Raw genomic sequence first — 18,115 nt, 5'->3', positions numbered from 1 at the left:
TTTCTGCTTTATGTGACCAAGTTGGTTACGTTAATTTTCAAATCGTTTGCGTGGGTTAGAAATAAAACCTAAGCCACAAATGGCAAATTGCCAATTCGTCCACTCACCACATGGTCTACCTTCATTTAGTCTAATGCCATTCCGTCCATCAACATTTCGTCTAACCATTTGGTCCAATCATCACTTCGTCTAATCACCAGTTGGTCTAATATTTGTTTTATTTTCATTCATTTTGCCCAATCAACTTTTATTATAATAGTCTAATTAGACCCAATGGCATATGGACTAGATGGCTATTGGACCAACTGGTTAATGGACGAAATCGAAATTAGACCAAGTTGATACTAGATGAACTGATGGTAGACCAAATGATAATAGATGGGTTGGCAATGGGATGAATTGGCATTGGACCAAATTAAGATAAACCCCAACAATCTTATTCAGCACCTGCCAACTAGTAAGATTGTATCAGATTTAATGTTTTCCATTCAAAATAGAAATATACACACACCCACCCACACACACACACAAAATCAGTTTTAAAAGTAAATATGTGCAGTATACTTTTAGTGTGTATTGCCCCAAAATGAGATTTTTATTTCTTTGTTACAGTGAAGATTTTGGATTTTGAAAAGTTAGTTCATGTACGTATGTAATTCTATTCACTCAATCCTCCTCATGCATGAATTAACTCTTCGTTTACACAGATTAAAACGTTATACTCATTTTTTACCCTAAAACCCAGAGCTTGAACCCGAACCAACCCCTGAAGTACCACAAGGTGACCAAAATAGTAGCTTCTTGAGTTACAATGAGCGGGGCCCACCCACAGCGGACGGTGACCCACCATCAGTGGATGGTGGTCAAACTTCATCAGGTTCAGCGGTCATCACTACCACGGCTAGCGTCAGCAGAGAAAGCGTTGCTTCCCCAACTGCTTCTTTTTCGGAATCCTCCTGGGACATCGTATGAGGTTCTGGAAATGTGAATATGGCTCACCTTCATCCTTATTTTTTCAATCCCAAGATTCTAGACCGATCTACTCGCTTCGGGATTTAATCTGGAGATTCAAGAAACCCGTATTCTGATGTCCGGTTTAACTTGACCATGGTAGAACTCTGTTTCTTAAAGTATGGGAAGCTGAAAATTGCACAATTGCATTTATATTCTTTTAAAATCTTTGTGGCTCTTTCGTCAAGTTTTAATGATGAAGAGAATTATTTCAGTCATTATTCCCAGTCAATCATGTGAGCTGACAAATACAACTTCTACTGTTGTCATAGCTGTTCAAATTTGCTTTCCTTACTTAAAGGACAAGTCCACCCCATCAAAAAGTTGATTTGAATAAAAATAGAAAAATCCAACAAGCATAACACTGTAAATTTCATCAAAATCGGATGTAAAATAAGAAAGTTATGATATTTTGAAGTTTCGCTTAATTTCACAAAACAGTTATATGCACATCCTGGCTGGGATGCAAATGAGGAGACTATGACGTCATCCACTATTTCTTTTGTGTTTTATTATATGAAATATTCTAATTTTCTCCTCATTGTCAAGTGAACTACGATTAATTCCTCCCTGAACATGTGGAATTAGCTTTGTTTAATACTATATGGTTCAGTCAAGTTGGTCCTTATTGTCAAATCTATAAAAACTGAAATATTGTATAATTCAAACAATAAAAAAAAAAGAAATAGTGAGTGATGGACATCATCCACTGACTCACCTAGTTGTGCATATCACTGTTTTGTGAAAAATAAGCGAAACTTTGAAATGTCAACCTTCTTATTTTAAATCCGATTTTGATGAAATTTTAAGTGTTTTGCTAGTTTAATTTTTCTCTATTATTCAAGTCAGCACTTTCCTGGGGAGGACTTGACCTTTAAACTACGACTCTAGACCAAAGTTTATATTCAAATTGAGTTCAGAATACAGGCCCAAGAATAATATATCCAACCGAAGCCAATACCAGTTTTCCAATAATTCACCAAATAGCTTGCTTTTTCACCAAAAATATCCATTGTTGACTCAAGACGAATCCATGAAATTTTGTTATTGCATTTTTATTATCAATCATCTTTATATTGTTATGATGGTGATAATATGCCTCACCAGAAATAGTGGGTTTATTTTAAAACTCAAGACTGATGAAAATTGGGCTTTAAGCTAGCATGAGGTCAAAGTGTTGCATCATGTTTAGAGGGTGTTTGGGATTGTTTTGAATATTTTAGGCCAATGTTTTCACTCAAACAAAAGATACCCTCAAGGCATACCCACATTTCACTGCATGTGGCTATGAAAGGCCAAGTCCACTTAACAAGTTGATTTCAATCTTGATGAATGGCATTATTAAAGACCCAGACTGGACCAAAAATTAAGTGAAATTGACAAATCATACTCCAGTCAAAATCTTATTAACTACTTAACACAGAAATGCAGGCTTTATGCATTTTTCACCGCTTACCAACCGAGTATCTTGCTTCAGAATAGCTCCAATAATCGGAATTCGAAAAGAGGCTTTCTTATATGTGCCTTCACCAGCTTCGAGACCATGATGTCATGATGTGTTAGAAGCATGATTCCATAGGTTTGTACACGAGAAAACTAGGTGATTTATCCGCTTTTCAGATTACATATGTTAATTTCTTCACTTCTATCACAAAGGGGTCATAAATATCTTTCCTGCAAGCTTGCTTTGATGAAATCTAAAGCTTTTGAATACTTTTTACCATATTTTATTTTCTGCATATTTGGTGCAGCTTACCAATAATCTATCTGCATGCCTAACATTTTTTTCTGACATAACAATTTAGGCTCAATAAGAGCCACAGACAGAAATTTCAAAAATATGAAGAGATGTAGTTTTCTATCCATTTGATTAAGCACTGACTAGTAATTAGTGCCATGTTTTATACAAATTGAAAAAAAATCATTTCAGAATCTGAAAAGCAGAAATATTGAAGGTCAAGTCCACCTCAGAAAAATGTTGATTTGGATCCATAGAGAAAAATCAGACAAGCATAATGCTAAAAATTTCATCAAAAACTGATGTAAAATAAGAAAGTTAAGACATCTTTAAGTTTTGCTTATTTTCCACAAAATAGTTATATGCACAATTTAGTCATATGCAAATGAGAAAATCGATGATGTCCCTCACTCACTATATCTTATGTTTTTTATTTCAATTGGTATATGATTTGTCAATTTCTCTTTTGGGTCTGGTCTGGGTCTTTAAAAATTTTAAAAAGCATATGATTTTGAATTCTGTCGAAATGGAAGGTAAGATAAGTCACGATACATGTATTTAAAAGTTTTGCTTATTTAACACAAGGCAAAAGCAATTTTGTGTCTCGCCCACTTATGAAAATAACCAGAAATCTCGTGATTTGCGAGGGCACGCAAGAGAATTATATTGAAACTTCATTGTGAAATGACTGGGATGGAATAACACTTGTCATAAGAGCCTTGCATGTAAACTTTAATGTTGACCTGAAAATGACCTTTGACCTTACCATGTGACCTCTGACTGCAGCATAACATGCAGGTCCCCCAAGTCCATCTACCATCCAAGTTTTTTTTGAAAAATAACTTACGGTTGTGGAGTTAGGTGTCATAAGAGAGTCTTGCATGTAAACTTTAACGTTGACCTGAAAATGACCTTTGACCTAACCATGTGACCTCCAACTGCAGCATACCATGCAGGGCCCCCAAGTCCATCTACCATCCAAGTTTGGTTGAAAAGCGACTTACGGTTGCGGAGTTAGGTTCTAGTTGAATTTTTTACCATTTTACTCATTTTGAAAAAAATATTGGTATTTTAACAAGAATTTTTAAAAGCATGATTGTGAAATGTACTTATGAATTGCCAATTTCTTAATAAAATAGTGATTAATGATTTTATTACTTTGCCATTTTAGAGAGTGTTTAAGTTGCTATTTAAATTTTATACTTTAGCTCTGGCTGTTTGAATTTAAAATGTGTATTGAGAATCTCCCTAGACTTTCTTTTCTTTTAAATATAACTTTTTAATTGTATCATAATGCATGTGCTACCATTGTTCATTATTATGATAGCCTTGTGGACATACAAGGTTCCATGGGCCAGAAGTGGAAATTGAAAAATTAAAGATATATTCTACTGGTTACTCCCTGAGCCTAGATAAGAGTAAAGATTAATTTAGTAATAGAGATTCTGGGAAAACTGTAGTTACATGTATAACAAGTACATGTACCACAGTAATTACTGCACAGTGTTTCGTACACTCTGTGGCCGACCAATCCCGTAGCACTACTGCGTATGAATTCACAATAATGGATTAATTTGCACGCATAATGAAACGCACAGAACACCAGCCTAATGTTACTTGAAATTGAATTGAAAACAGCCCCACTAGCTTTCCCAGATGGCGATTTGCACATATTGCATGTATGTATTTGAATTATGAAATATACATTGCATGCGAGACTGTCTGATGCATTCCAGATCTGTATTTTTATGATGTCTTTTGTGTAGCTCCAGGGAGCAGGTCAAAGGTATTGAATATCTCCTTGCAGACAGGTCATATCTGAATTGATATTTCTTTGTGTCATGGTAGGTTATAAAGTATCAAAACTATCATTTATTTATGCATAAAATTGGAAATTATTTGCAAGTATTGTGATTCTTAGGCTTCATGAGAATTAATGGGCAGGTCAACTCAAACAAAATTTGATTTTTTAAATAACAAGAGAAACATCAAATGAGCTCAACACTGTAAATTTTATCAAAATCAGATGCAAAAATTAGAAACTAATGACATTTCAGAGTTGTTTAATTTCACAAATCGGTTATATTCACATCCCAGTCAGTATGTAATTTAGGAACCGATGATGTCACCCATCATTATTATATTTTTTAAACTTTATTTTTATGAAATATGAAAAGGCAATTGTGGAATTATAATTTATGTAGAGTCTCATTGTCAATTCTGCAGAAAAAAAAGAAAAATTGTATTTTTAAAAATTCAGCAAATTTTAAAATGTCTTAACTTCTTGGGATGTGTTTAGTTAGATGTGCTTTAGACCAACATTATAGACCAACATTTATCAGGTGAGAACTGTTATAAATTGAGATGAGAAGTAAATCATTGCTTAAATTTTAAAGTTTAAATTCAAAATCTGTCATGAGCAAGGGAGGACAAAATATCGAGACAACCCAGATGTGAAAAGTGATGGAGGGAGAAGATTCTTTTTTCTTTTTTGGATGCTCCGGGCTGAAAATATTTATGTCTAAATCAATAAAGTAAAATTCACAGAGCAAAATGCTGAAAATTTCATCAAAATCAGATAACAAAATTTATTAAAATTTTGTAAAAACAGTTATTTTCACATCTTCATATTTATTAGTTTGGGCTGATGAAGTCACATCCCCACTTTCCTTTTTCTTATGTTATTACATGAAATCATAAATGTTTCATTTTTTCATACATGTGTAAATGATGTCTCCATTATGATGAAAAAAGTTGTGGAAATATATAACTAATGCACTTAATCAGTTGTCATTCCAATTGTTTTAGTTCTTGTTAGAGCAATTTTGAATAAACCTAATTTCATATAATAAAATACTAAAGAACAAGTGGGGATATGACATCATCAGCCCACCTAATGAATATTCATGAAGACATTCCTAGAACTGTTTCACCGGAATAATGCAAATCTTTAGAATTCAATAACTTTGTTATTTGTTGTCCAATTTTGATCACATTTTCAGCATTTTGCTCTGGATTTTACTCTATTGAAGTATAAATACCTCCAGCATGGACCATCCCTTTAAAGATGAAAGAATAAAACTTATATTCTAATTGATTACAGAAAAGAAATGGGTGACTGATTATCATTAGATTAGAAGAAGGGGATTGAAAGGAAATATTATTCTATGAAAAGAAGGGAGAGATGGGGAGACAGTTTGAATAGGTTGGGGAAGAATGTTGGGAGAAATGACTAAGTATGAAAGTGTTGAAATGATGAATGAAAAGAAACAGAGATATGGAGAGAGAAGGAAGTATAGAGACAGAAGGATAGAAATAGGATTTACAAGAAATCTTTAGCAATAAAGGAGAAAATGAGGAATGGCATAGTTTAAATTTTGATTTGAATCAATAGAGAAAAATCCCATGGAAAAATCAAACAACCATGACGCTGAAAATGTAATCAAAATCGAATGCAATATAATAAAGATATGATATTCTAAAGTTACGCTTAAAGTTTTGCACATTGACATGCACACGAGAGTCAATGATGTCCCTCACTCCCTATTTATTGTTTTTTTATTGTTTGAATTGTATAATATATTAAATTTTACAGATTTGACAATAAGGACCAACTTGTGTGAACAATAAAACGTTACGATTATCATTGACATTCAAAAGTGGTCAATTTTCAGATTGGTTTAAAAGAAACCAAAATACATTGGAGAGAATTAATCAAATATCAGAAAGAATGAAATGAGAGGAGCAATCTAAAACTTGTTTCATCAAGATCGGTTATGGAATAAGTGAGTTATGTAAGTTTGAAAGTCACCTCGTACTTTCTATGGGGATCCCCGAATTGGCAAACATCATTCAAAATGGCTGATTTTGTGGACAACTCTCCATTTGTTTTGTACACAAATATTCAGATTTCCCCCTTTATTTTACATATTTCACATTATCTCCTCCTGACTTGACATATACAATGTGAATTGCATTTTCCCAGGACAAATGTTGTGCTCAGGAGGCACGATGCAATTTAAATGATAATAGAGAAAATCTAAATATCTGTGTACAACAGAAATTGAGAGTTGTCCACTAAATCTCTGATTCTGAAGCATGGTGGCCAATTTAAGGATCCCCACAGAAAGTACGACAATACTTTTTATTCATCCATAACTTACTTATTTCTTAATCTTCTCTTCTTCGGTTTCCTTGAATATCAGAATTTTGGTCCTCCGCAAACAATTCGAAAAATTACATCTCCCAAATTAACTTTACAGTTGTTAACATGGAGTTACTTTGATCAAATAGAAAGTAGGCAATTGCATATCTAAATTCCCAAGGCTATTTGCTTTTGTGAATATGAAATTTGATCTGCATGAAATTGTGATTAGATTTTTTTCAGTTTGCACAAAAGAATCAATGTCATATCTCAATTTCAAGTACATTGGAATTAAAGGGATGGTCCGGGCTGAAAGTACTTATAGCTTAATAAATAGAGTAGAATTCACTGAGCAAAATGCTGAAAATTTCATCAAAATCAGATAACAAAGTTAATGAATTTTAAAGTTTGGCAATCTTTTGTGAAAACAGTCGTCATGAATATTCATTAGATGGGCTGATGATGTCACATCCCCACTTGTTCTTTTGTATTTTATTATATGAAATAAGTTTTATTCAAATTTTTACCTCAAAGAACTAGAAAAATTGGATTGACAACTGATTTAGTGCATTAGATATTTATTGCTGCAACTTATTTCATTATAAGGGAGACATATTATTCACACAAGTATGAAATAATGAAAAAATTATGATTATATGTAATAACATAAGAAAACGGAAAGGGGAGATGTGACATCATCAACCCACCTAATGAATATTCACGATGACTGTTTTAACAAAATATTGCTTAACTTTAAACTTCAATAACTTTATTATTTGTTATCCGATTTTCATGAAATTTCCAGCATTTTGCTCAGTGAATTCTACTCTATATTTTAAGATGTATTTTCAGCCCGGATTATCCATTTAAAGAGATATGGCTGCTGTTATGTTACTCATTTTTCTATCATTTATATCTTCTTACAAAGTGTAACACTTTATTTATTAGGTGTTCTTTCAGCAGTGCCCAGAGAAGATATGTCAAGATTATTTTATGTATACTGAATGAATTAAATCCAATACCATTCCAATATGCTGAACATCTGGTCCTGCATTACTTATTTTTCTTTTTTATAAATAATTTGTTTGGATACTCTAATTTGTTGCGTTGATTTTTTTTTAATCCTAATGGTTGAAATTTGAGAGTCTACTCAAAAAGAGATCAGACAAGAATACCGGATTAAATGAATTAACCTGCAGTTTTATCATGGGGACATGTACATCAGAAATCGACGACACTGATCTCAACATAAGTGGACAACCGGGATGTCCATTTGTCCATTAAATTTGTGCTTGTCTGATTTTTTTCTTTAGTATTTTGGAAACAAATTTATACCATAAAATGGAGATGAACTAAAGAGACCCTGAGGTGACAGAACACGTCAAGATTGGAAAGTTCATACATGTCTGAATACCATTGGAAAATTGTCACATGGGGACAACTTGATAAAAATAATATTCACATCAGCCATGCCTTTAACTCAGATTCTTTCTTTCCAAAGGATACACTGTTCTATCTCTCTCCAAGTAACAATATTCTTTAAACAATATTTATGTGTCACAACCGTACTTGCCTCTAGGGCTAACATGTACAAAGCAGATCTTGTACTGACCTGATCGTAACCCCATCGTAACCTCTCCAAAACTTAAACCTTTAACAACTGATTCACTTAAATATCTATTACCCTCTTACATCGGTAAACAATCCATCCACTATCCACTCTCTATTCTGAACCATTTCTTTGCTAAAGTAGACGCACTCGCTCTACGATAATCGACGTAAAATATGCACATATAATTGTTCTCAGAATCCAATCACTCTCTTTGTCTCAGTTCCATACGTCACCATATTGTTCAGTCTTTGAGGAATAGTTCATACTCTGAAGAATCGATGCTTTAACGACAAGTCCGAAAGTCCTGCTGTCGCCCACCTTGCTAAACAGCACTCTATCGGCGTCTTAAGTCATGTATGTCGAAGTTAAGGATGGGGAGAGGGTACATCCTGCCCAGACTACGTGCCATCTGAAATTTAATAACGGCCAGAAAACACTACTATATGGTTCAGATTCTATGAATAGTTAAAGGGGAATGAAACCTTTGGGATAAGTAGGCTTGTGTCAAAACAAAAAAATCAAAGAATAAGAACAAAGAAAGTTTGAGAAAAATCGGACAAATAGTGAGAAAGTTATGAGCATTTGAATATTCCAGTCACTAATGCTATGGAGATCCTCCCATTGGCAATGCGACAAGGATGGGTGATGTCACATGCGAACAACTTTCCCTTTGATGAAAATACCCTCAAAATGTATAGTTTCTGCTTTTTCTTGTGGTGATACAAACTCTTTATCCATGATGTATTCTTTAAAAATCTGTATTACATGCCCTGCTATAGAAAGAACACACGATCTACTGATAGATGTGATCAGAGGCGTCGATCCTGGGGGGGGGGGCAGGGGGGCGATCGCCCCACCAATGAAAATATATTGGGGGGGCAAACATCATTTTGCCCCCCCCCCCCAATAATTCCGGATATGCATAAAATAAACAAGATTGTAAAGTTCAGCAAGCGAGATTGAGATAATAAACTCGTTCTTTATTTAAAATTGTGCTCAAAATATCCGCTTTTCAGATTGGAATTTAAAAATTTTCAGCTCGCGCTTCGCCCTCGCATCATTTCTGTAGCAAAAACCCATACTTTCCATAATTAAATTGGTGAATGTAAATGTCCCGTTTTCAGTTCTAAACCGCAAAAGAACTGCTTCAATTTGCACTCATCTTTTCTTGGATATATAGCTTGTTCTTTATCAAAAACGTCCAGTAAACTGACATTTTTTCAGATCGAAATATCAAAATTTTCAGCTCGCGCTCGCATTAATTTGTTGGTGAGATACGTGTCTGTCTCATCAGTGAATTCTACTCTATATTTTAAGATGTATTTTCAGCCCGGATTATCCATTTAAAGAGATATGGCTGCTGTTATGTTACTCATTTTTCTATCATTTATATCTTCTTACAAAGTGTAACACTTTATTTATTAGGTGTTCTTTCAGCAGTGCCCAGAGAAGATATGTCAAGATTATTTTATGTATACTGAATGAATTAAATCCAATACCATTCCAATATGCTGAACATCTGGTCCTGCATTACTTATTTTTCTTTTTTATAAATAATTTGTTTGGATACTCTAATTTGTTGCGTTGATTTTTTTTTAATCCTAATGGTTGAAATTTGAGAGTCTACTCAAAAAGAGATCAGACAAGAATACCGGATTAAATGAATTAACCTGCAGTTTTATCATGGGGACATGTACATCAGAAATCGACGACACTGATCTCAACATAAGTGGACAACCGGGATGTCCATTTGTCCATTAAATTTGTGCTTGTCTGATTTTTTTCTTTAGTATTTTGGAAACAAATTTATACCATAAAATGGAGATGAACTAAAGAGACCCTGAGGTGACAGAACACGTCAAGATTGGAAAGTTCATACATGTCTGAATACCATTGGAAAATTGTCACATGGGGACAACTTGATAAAAATAATATTCACATCAGCCATGCCTTTAACTCAGATTCTTTCTTTCCAAAGGATACACTGTTCTATCTCTCTCCAAGTAACAATATTCTTTAAACAATATTTATGTGTCACAACCGTACTTGCCTCTAGGGCTAACATGTACAAAGCAGATCTTGTACTGACCTGATCGTAACCCCATCGTAACCTCTCCAAAACTTAAACCTTTAACAACTGATTCACTTAAATATCTATTACCCTCTTACATCGGTAAACAATCCATCCACTATCCACTCTCTATTCTGAACCATTTCTTTGCTAAAGTAGACGCACTCGCTCTACGATAATCGACGTAAAATATGCACATATAATTGTTCTCAGAATCCAATCACTCTCTTTGTCTCAGTTCCATACGTCACCATATTGTTCAGTCTTTGAGGAATAGTTCATACTCTGAAGAATCGATGCTTTAACGACAAGTCCGAAAGTCCTGCTGTCGCCCACCTTGCTAAACAGCACTCTATCGGCGTCTTAAGTCATGTATGTCGAAGTTAAGGATGGGGAGAGGGTACATCCTGCCCAGACTACGTGCCATCTGAAATTTAATAACGGCCAGAAAACACTACTATATGGTTCAGATTCTATGAATAGTTAAAGGGGAATGAAACCTTTGGGATAAGTAGGCTTGTGTCAAAACAAAAAAATCAAAGAATAAGAACAAAGAAAGTTTGAGAAAAATCGGACAAATAGTGAGAAAGTTATGAGCATTTGAATATTCCAGTCACTAATGCTATGGAGATCCTCCCATTGGCAATGCGACAAGGATGGGTGATGTCACATGCGAACAACTTTCCCTTTGATGAAAATACCCTCAAAATGTATAGTTTCTGCTTTTTCTTGTGGTGATACAAACTCTTTATCCATGATGTATTCTTTAAAAATCTGTATTACATGCCCTGCTATAGAAAGAACACACGATCTACTGATAGATGTGATCAGAGGCGTCGATCCTGGGGGGAGGGGCAGGGGGGCGATCGCCCCACCAATGAAAATATATTGGGGGGGCAAACATCATTTTGCCCCCCCCCCCCCCCCAATAATTCCGGATATGCATAAAATAAACAAGATTGTAAAGTTCAGCAAGCGAGATTGAGATAATAAACTCGTTCTTTATTTAAAATTGTGCTCAAAATATCCGCTTTTCAGATTGGAATTTAAAAATTTTCAGCTCGCGCTTCGCCCTCGCATCATTTCTGTAGCAAAAACCCATACTTTCCATAATTAAATTGGTGAATGTAAATGTCCCGTTTTCAGTTCTAAACCGCAAAAGAACTGCTTCAATTTGCACTCATCTTTTCTTGGATATATAGCTTGTTCTTTATCAAAAACGTCCAGTAAACTGACATTTTTTCAGATCGAAATATCAAAATTTTCAGCTCGCGCTCGCATTAATTTGTTGGTGAGATACGTGTCTGTGTCTCATGAGTCATGTGTGTGTGTGTGTATATAATATACATATATATATATATATATATATATATATATATATATATATGTATATATATATATATATATATATATATATATATATATATATATATATATATATATATATATATATATATATACGCGTGTGGGTGGGTGGGTGTTTTGTACGATCCAGCGCCTTTGGAACGTTAATGATTTTGCCCCCCCAATCTGAAAAATGGATCGAAGCCCCTGGATGTGATTAAAGAGGCAATTTAAGTAAAATATATACTAAGTAATGGGGACAGTTGTTCATAAAACAGTTATATGCACATCCTGGTCGGTATGCAAATGAGGGGACCCACTTACTATTTCTTTTGTATTTCATTATAATGTGAAATATTTCAATTTTCTCCACATTGTCATGATAAACAAAGTTTTATTCCTCCCTAAACATGTGGACCATTGTTTTAATATTTTGTGGTTTAACCAAGGGGGTCCTTATTGTCAAATCTGTGAAAATAGAAATATCGTATACTTTAAACAATAAAAAACAGAAATAGTGAGTTGCATATCACTGAGTTGTGCATGTAACTGTTTTGTGAAAAATAAGTGAAACTTTAAAATGTCATAACTTTGTTATTTTACATCCGATTTTGATGAAATTTTTTGCGTTATTCTTGTGTGATTTTTCTCTATTGATTCAAATCAACTTTTTCCTGGGGTGGACTTGCCTTTTAAAACGTACAAAATGCTAATTACTCATTTTGAAAAAAAAATCGTTGTTTGTAAGACAGCTAATGACCTTGTTCTCATATACTTGTTTGAACTGGTTTCCCTTAAATCAGTTTAGGAAACCATGCAGTTTAGAGGATCTCTTTGCATGCATTCTCATCACCGGCTCCTGAACTGGTTTCCAGAATCACGTCACGTAAAGTAATCTTGTTGCTATGGGAACACTCTCAGTGGGGCCACATGTTTTGGGTAAAAATGGAAATTGCTGCATAAGCACAATCATTAGTATTCTTCACACTGTGTATACTGAGTAGGGCACCCAAAGACTGGTTGTGTGTGTCCTGATCTAAACCTCAACCAGTTTCAAGACTTCTTAAGATTGCTTCCTTGACTGCTTCGAGCATCCCAATTACATCTTAAAGTGGTTCCCAATAAACTGGTTTCCATTAAACTTGTTTAAACATGTATTTGAGAATGGAATATTAGTTAGATACATCATGAAGTATATTTTATATTGACGGCACAATTAGTACACTTATGAAAGCTTTTGGTATTCAACATGCTATTTGATAGAGTGCAATATGAATCTGCCATAAAGATTAACTTTGTTTTAAATCATTACCACCATTATTTACTTACTCCAATGACGTTGGCCACATATATGAGCATAATGTCAGATATATATATAAAGATGTTAATTGTCTTTTCAGATAAATTATACCATTCTACCTCAAACTGTCTCTAACGTTCCTTTATTTCCAAGTTCAGTTGTCAATCATACACTTTGAATTTCATGAATGTAAAATAAAATCTAAACTTTAGTGACTGGCTGGTATTCAATTTGATACTTGTCTTTTTAGCTAAGTACTTTGCTTAAATTGAAGTTAGCCCCTACCTGGCTCTACAAGGCATGCGTGCATGCAGTTTACCAACGTGCAACGTGTAGTCAAATTACTTCACACAGGACTTTTATATTATTTCAATGAATTTTAACTAGAACATTACTAGTACAGAGTGTCTCAGAAAATTTACATCAAGAATAATGGGTGTTTATCTTTATTATTAACCATGATAATAATCAATGTCACATAGATCCCTTCATTATCATGATGTAACTCACATCTCATAATGCATTTTATGTTAAGTTGAGTGGGACCAATTAAAGAAAATTCTACCAAAATATTTTTCAGATTGTATTTGAACTTCAAAGAGAAACCCATATAGTTTTATCGTTCATTTTCTTTTTTTTCTTATGAAAACTCAGGAAAATTATACAGGAATAACAACGTTGATTTGTCAATCCTTTTTTAATGCTATAAAAGGCAGCCAGTGGAAATAACTTTGCTTGATAAAACTATGGTAATGTTTTGTTATGCCTGTATATTTTTATGAGAGAACTAGGGTCCTGTTACATTAAAGTTACTCTTATGGTAATAACTTCGCAATCCGATGGCAACTACCATTGTAATGCTGATAAACAGCCAATCAAAATAAAAGATTCCATAGTGGTAACCTTTATGCAATGGGGCCCTAATTGAGGTGTCACTTGTCACCCACCCCCCCCCCCCAACATTCAGAAACAAGTTGATACTATGACACCTTGTTGAATAGGGCAGTGAGGATCCTGCCTTATTTTAGCCGTTTTGTAGCCCTTTTCAACACCCCCCTTTTGTACAGCCGTTTTATTTGTAGCCCGTTTCTCTTCCTTTGTACAGCTGTTTTGTGGCAGTTTTATCGCCCCTTTGAAAAACAGCATGAAAACAGCAAGTTATACCCATTAAGTGTTCTCCTGGGGAGGGGTCAAATGTATTGCTGTACATGCGTGTGGCCAAATTATTTCCATACACCCCATAAACGAGTTTTTCTTTGTGTGCAAAATAACCCCTATACATGGGCGGAAATCCCAGGGGGGACGTGTCCCCCCTACTCAAAATAGTAGGGGGGACACAATATCAAATGTCCCCCCTACTATTTTTGGTCTTTTATGATGGTAAGAAATACATCATTATAAATCGAAATAACACATGTATTTTGGGACGAGATGAACTTACTTTGACGATGATAACCATTTTTTTTTTGCTTGTCAAATTTTCCCGCCCCTTGTCCCCATAGGCGGATCTAGGGTGATTTACATATCTTGTTCAATATGGAGTTCGAATATCAAGTTTGGAAGTCAATATACAAAACATATTTCACCTCGGAAATCGAACTTTCATTATTTTGTGTAATTTACAAATTGGTTTTTAAAAAGTGCTCTGTAAAAATGTCAGTTTTATGGTCTGAATGTTAACATTTGCTGCTTGCGCTGCGCGCTCGCAAATTTTGATTTATCAGGTACCTATTATTTTCGTGTATTCCATAAAGACTCGACGTTTCGGGCAGGTTGACTGTCCGTCTTCACTCATGAAGACGGACAGTCAACCTGCCCGAAACGTCGAGTCTCTCTACTACTCATCATCTCTACTCGCCGACTCAAGCCAGCATCTCCTCATCAGCTCTACTACTCAAGCTGTTTCTTCAACTCATCAAACTCTTCTGGTTTACAGTCCCTTTCAGGACTACTTTCAAGAAAGGAATACTCTACTCTCAAATCTCCACTTTCTCGCCTATCCAATTCCTTTTCTTCCTCTTTCCACTGTTTCTATAACACTCCACATGGTGTACCGTAAACCACATCAGCGATTGTACATGCCACCATTCAAACCTTCAACAACATCACGCTCACGCATGTTTATTCAGATACTCAACTTGTTCTCTAATTTAAATCATTACCCAGTTTCAGATCACAATATCAAAAATTTTCTGCTCGCACTTTGTGCTCGCATTATTAATGTAGGAAGACCCCATATTACTCATCCTTTTGATGATTTACAAAACATGAACAGAGTGGGCCATTTTTAGGTCTATAAATCTCGATTTTTTTTTTCTGCTCGCGCTGCGCGCTCGCATCAATCGTTAAATTATAAAGCTATCCTGTTCACGATTACAAAAACTAATTAAAAATTTCAATTCTTTCTTTAGAAAGTTCAAAATTTTTCAGCTCGCGCTTCGCGCTCGCATTTTTTGATTGTTGAAATATGTAACGCCTTCATGGCTAAGTGCAAGCAGTCCTTTACAGGTACCTTTTCAACAGGTACCAGTTCAAAACATATTAAAAAATTTTCTGCTCGCGCTTTGCGCTCACATTATTAATACTCATCCTTTTCAGGATTTACAAAACATAAATAGAGTGTCTCGTTCAGTAAATATTATAGGACTAAATCTCGAAATTTTCCGCTCGCGCTTTGCGCTCGCATTATTTGTTTACTTATATACCTATTCTGCTTGAGTTACAAAAAGTGCTTAGAATTTCCATTCTTTAGGTGCATTATTTGATTGTTAAATGCTACTGCTACTTTAACATGTATCTTTTCCATCAGTACATTTTTCCTCGCGCTTTGCGTTCGTAGTACTTAAGTTGCATACACATCTTTTTCAGGAAAAAAAAACAAGACCAGAATCAGTTCAAATTTTAGGAAAAAATACATAAAATTTCCAAAAAATTAGCTCGCGCTTCGCGCTCGCATCATACAAATAAGGATTATGATATTATATATTAATTTATAAGAATAAAGCTAAGAAGTGACTAATGAGGACTACCCCTTCAAAGAAACAAACAAAAATCATCTTCGAGCTGCCGATCGGGGAAAATATGGCTGAAACAAATTTCTGCCCCCCCCCCTATTGGCGAAGGCTGGATCCGCCCCTGTGTCCCCCCTACCTTTTGGGAGAGATTTCCGCCCATGCCCCTATAACAAGTTGTTTTGCGGGGTTTATTTACACATTTTGGCCCCTAAACAAAAAACATGCCCTACACACATTTGGCTAGTCTTTAAATAAAGCTTTAGAAAAAAACAGCCTAAACACGTTTGACCCTGCGATTGACCATTGACCAGTTTTTCAAGACTACCCCTTTTTTTATTCGGTGTTTTGATACCCTTAACGGGTGCACGCGCGTCCCGCGTCCAAAACTGAAAAAACACCCCTTTAAACGCGTTTTTTTTGGGGGGGAGTCATGCGTGTGTACAGCAATATATTTGACTAGCCCCCTGTGTTCTCTAGACACTCTAAATTGCAAGGATTTGAAGTAAATTCAGGTGGAATGTAGTAAGGGACCAATCAAAACTTGGAGTTAGTTTTCAGTTGTCTCGCCTGCATAACAGAGTGAGACTAAAGGCGCCGCTTTTCCGACGGCGGCGGCACACAGTGGGCCGGGGCGAAACAAAAGTGCGCCAAAAGTCATTTTGGGCAATTTCAGATTTGTAATTTTTGTCATGCCCAGTTGAAAGACAACACTTCAGCAAAATATTTCATTCGGGAATTGGCATAAAGGTTGTTAATTTCCTACCTCAAATCGTAAATTGTGACATTTTGCGAAATGACGCGTATATTACAACTTAGTTGAAAAACAAGCCACTTCACAGGAGGTTTTTCATGTAGGAATCTGAAATGGCACCCACATAATCCTGATATATTCTTTTTTGTGTGTGAAAGGGTTCAAAGTAGATAAAAGACACATTTCAGGAGGTTTATAAGATAATTATTCCTCGAAATAGGCGGATAATCCATGTTTTTTGCATTTACACTTAAAAAGTTTAGATTTCCGTTTAAATTCTATCATTATCATATTGCCAGATGTCTAAGCTTTAAGTCGATACCAAATTTAGCTGCCCGTTTTTACCCGTTTTCATGTTGGAGCCGATTTTACTTGACACTACTCCCCCAAAACCTGTTCAAAAACGGTCATTTTTATACCGCGCAGTCATCGCAGCGCACCGTGTGGGGTGTACATTGCCGTTCATTTTTGCACGGCGAGGACGATTCCCCTTCCATTCCATACAAATGACATGAATTCCGGTCATAATGAAAACAAAATAAAGGTTGACAATGCATATAAGTGCTACCCGCCCCTCTTCCAGAGATAAAATTTACTTTTAGAATAAATTCAGCCAAAAGCGCCCTTCTCACAGTCATGATAGTAAAATATTCGTATTATATACTCTGCGTTTTACCCAAGTCTACAACGCTTGATAAAGCACGGTTAATATTTTTCAGATTTTTAAGTATTTGTTTCATCTAATTATCATTTTTATGCCATAAATTATTTTCCGGATCTCATACACAATTTTTAGGCATGTGAAGCATAAACCAACATTCACTCTGGTCAATCTTTAAGTAACACATAACACAAAGTTTATATACGGCACATTGTTTAGCGTAATTTGTCTTTTCACAGAATTGCTTTAAGTAGCCAATGGTATCAAAGTGACGTCATATCGGCTTTAAATTGTGTTCAGTCGATTCTACGCCCAAAATTACCCTTAATCAACATGTTAAAGTAAAAATATAACCCGGAATATAATTTTGGCGCACTTTCAACTCATTCTGGCCCACTGTGCGGCGGCGTCAACACCAAATCTTAACTGAAGATTAAGTTTTTTGAAATGACAGCATAGAAATTATACG

The 18,115-nt window shown here is 35.1% G+C and overlaps 1 protein-coding gene across 1 annotated transcript in view; it reads left to right on the top strand.

Moving 5' to 3' along the window:
- The window catches only part of LOC129277393 (sushi, von Willebrand factor type A, EGF and pentraxin domain-containing protein 1-like), a 38,251-nt gene extending 33,781 nt beyond the window's left edge, over positions 1–4,470 (top strand). The window contains exon 14 of the mRNA XM_064110021.1: positions 746–4,470. Coding sequence (XP_063966091.1) covers positions 746–972 — 227 coding nt within the window. The 3' untranslated portion in view covers positions 973–4,470. The remainder of the gene's footprint in view (positions 1–745) is intronic.
- The last annotated feature ends 13,645 nt before the right edge of the window (positions 4,471–18,115 follow it).

The sequence above is a fragment of the Lytechinus pictus genome, chromosome 15 (genome assembly GCF_037042905.1).
Source record: "Lytechinus pictus isolate F3 Inbred chromosome 15, Lp3.0, whole genome shotgun sequence".
In the NCBI taxonomy this organism is placed as follows: domain Eukaryota; kingdom Metazoa; phylum Echinodermata; class Echinoidea; order Temnopleuroida; family Toxopneustidae; genus Lytechinus; species Lytechinus pictus.
Note: the sequence above shows the minus strand (reverse complement) of the source record. Positions and strands in the feature narration are given on the sequence as shown.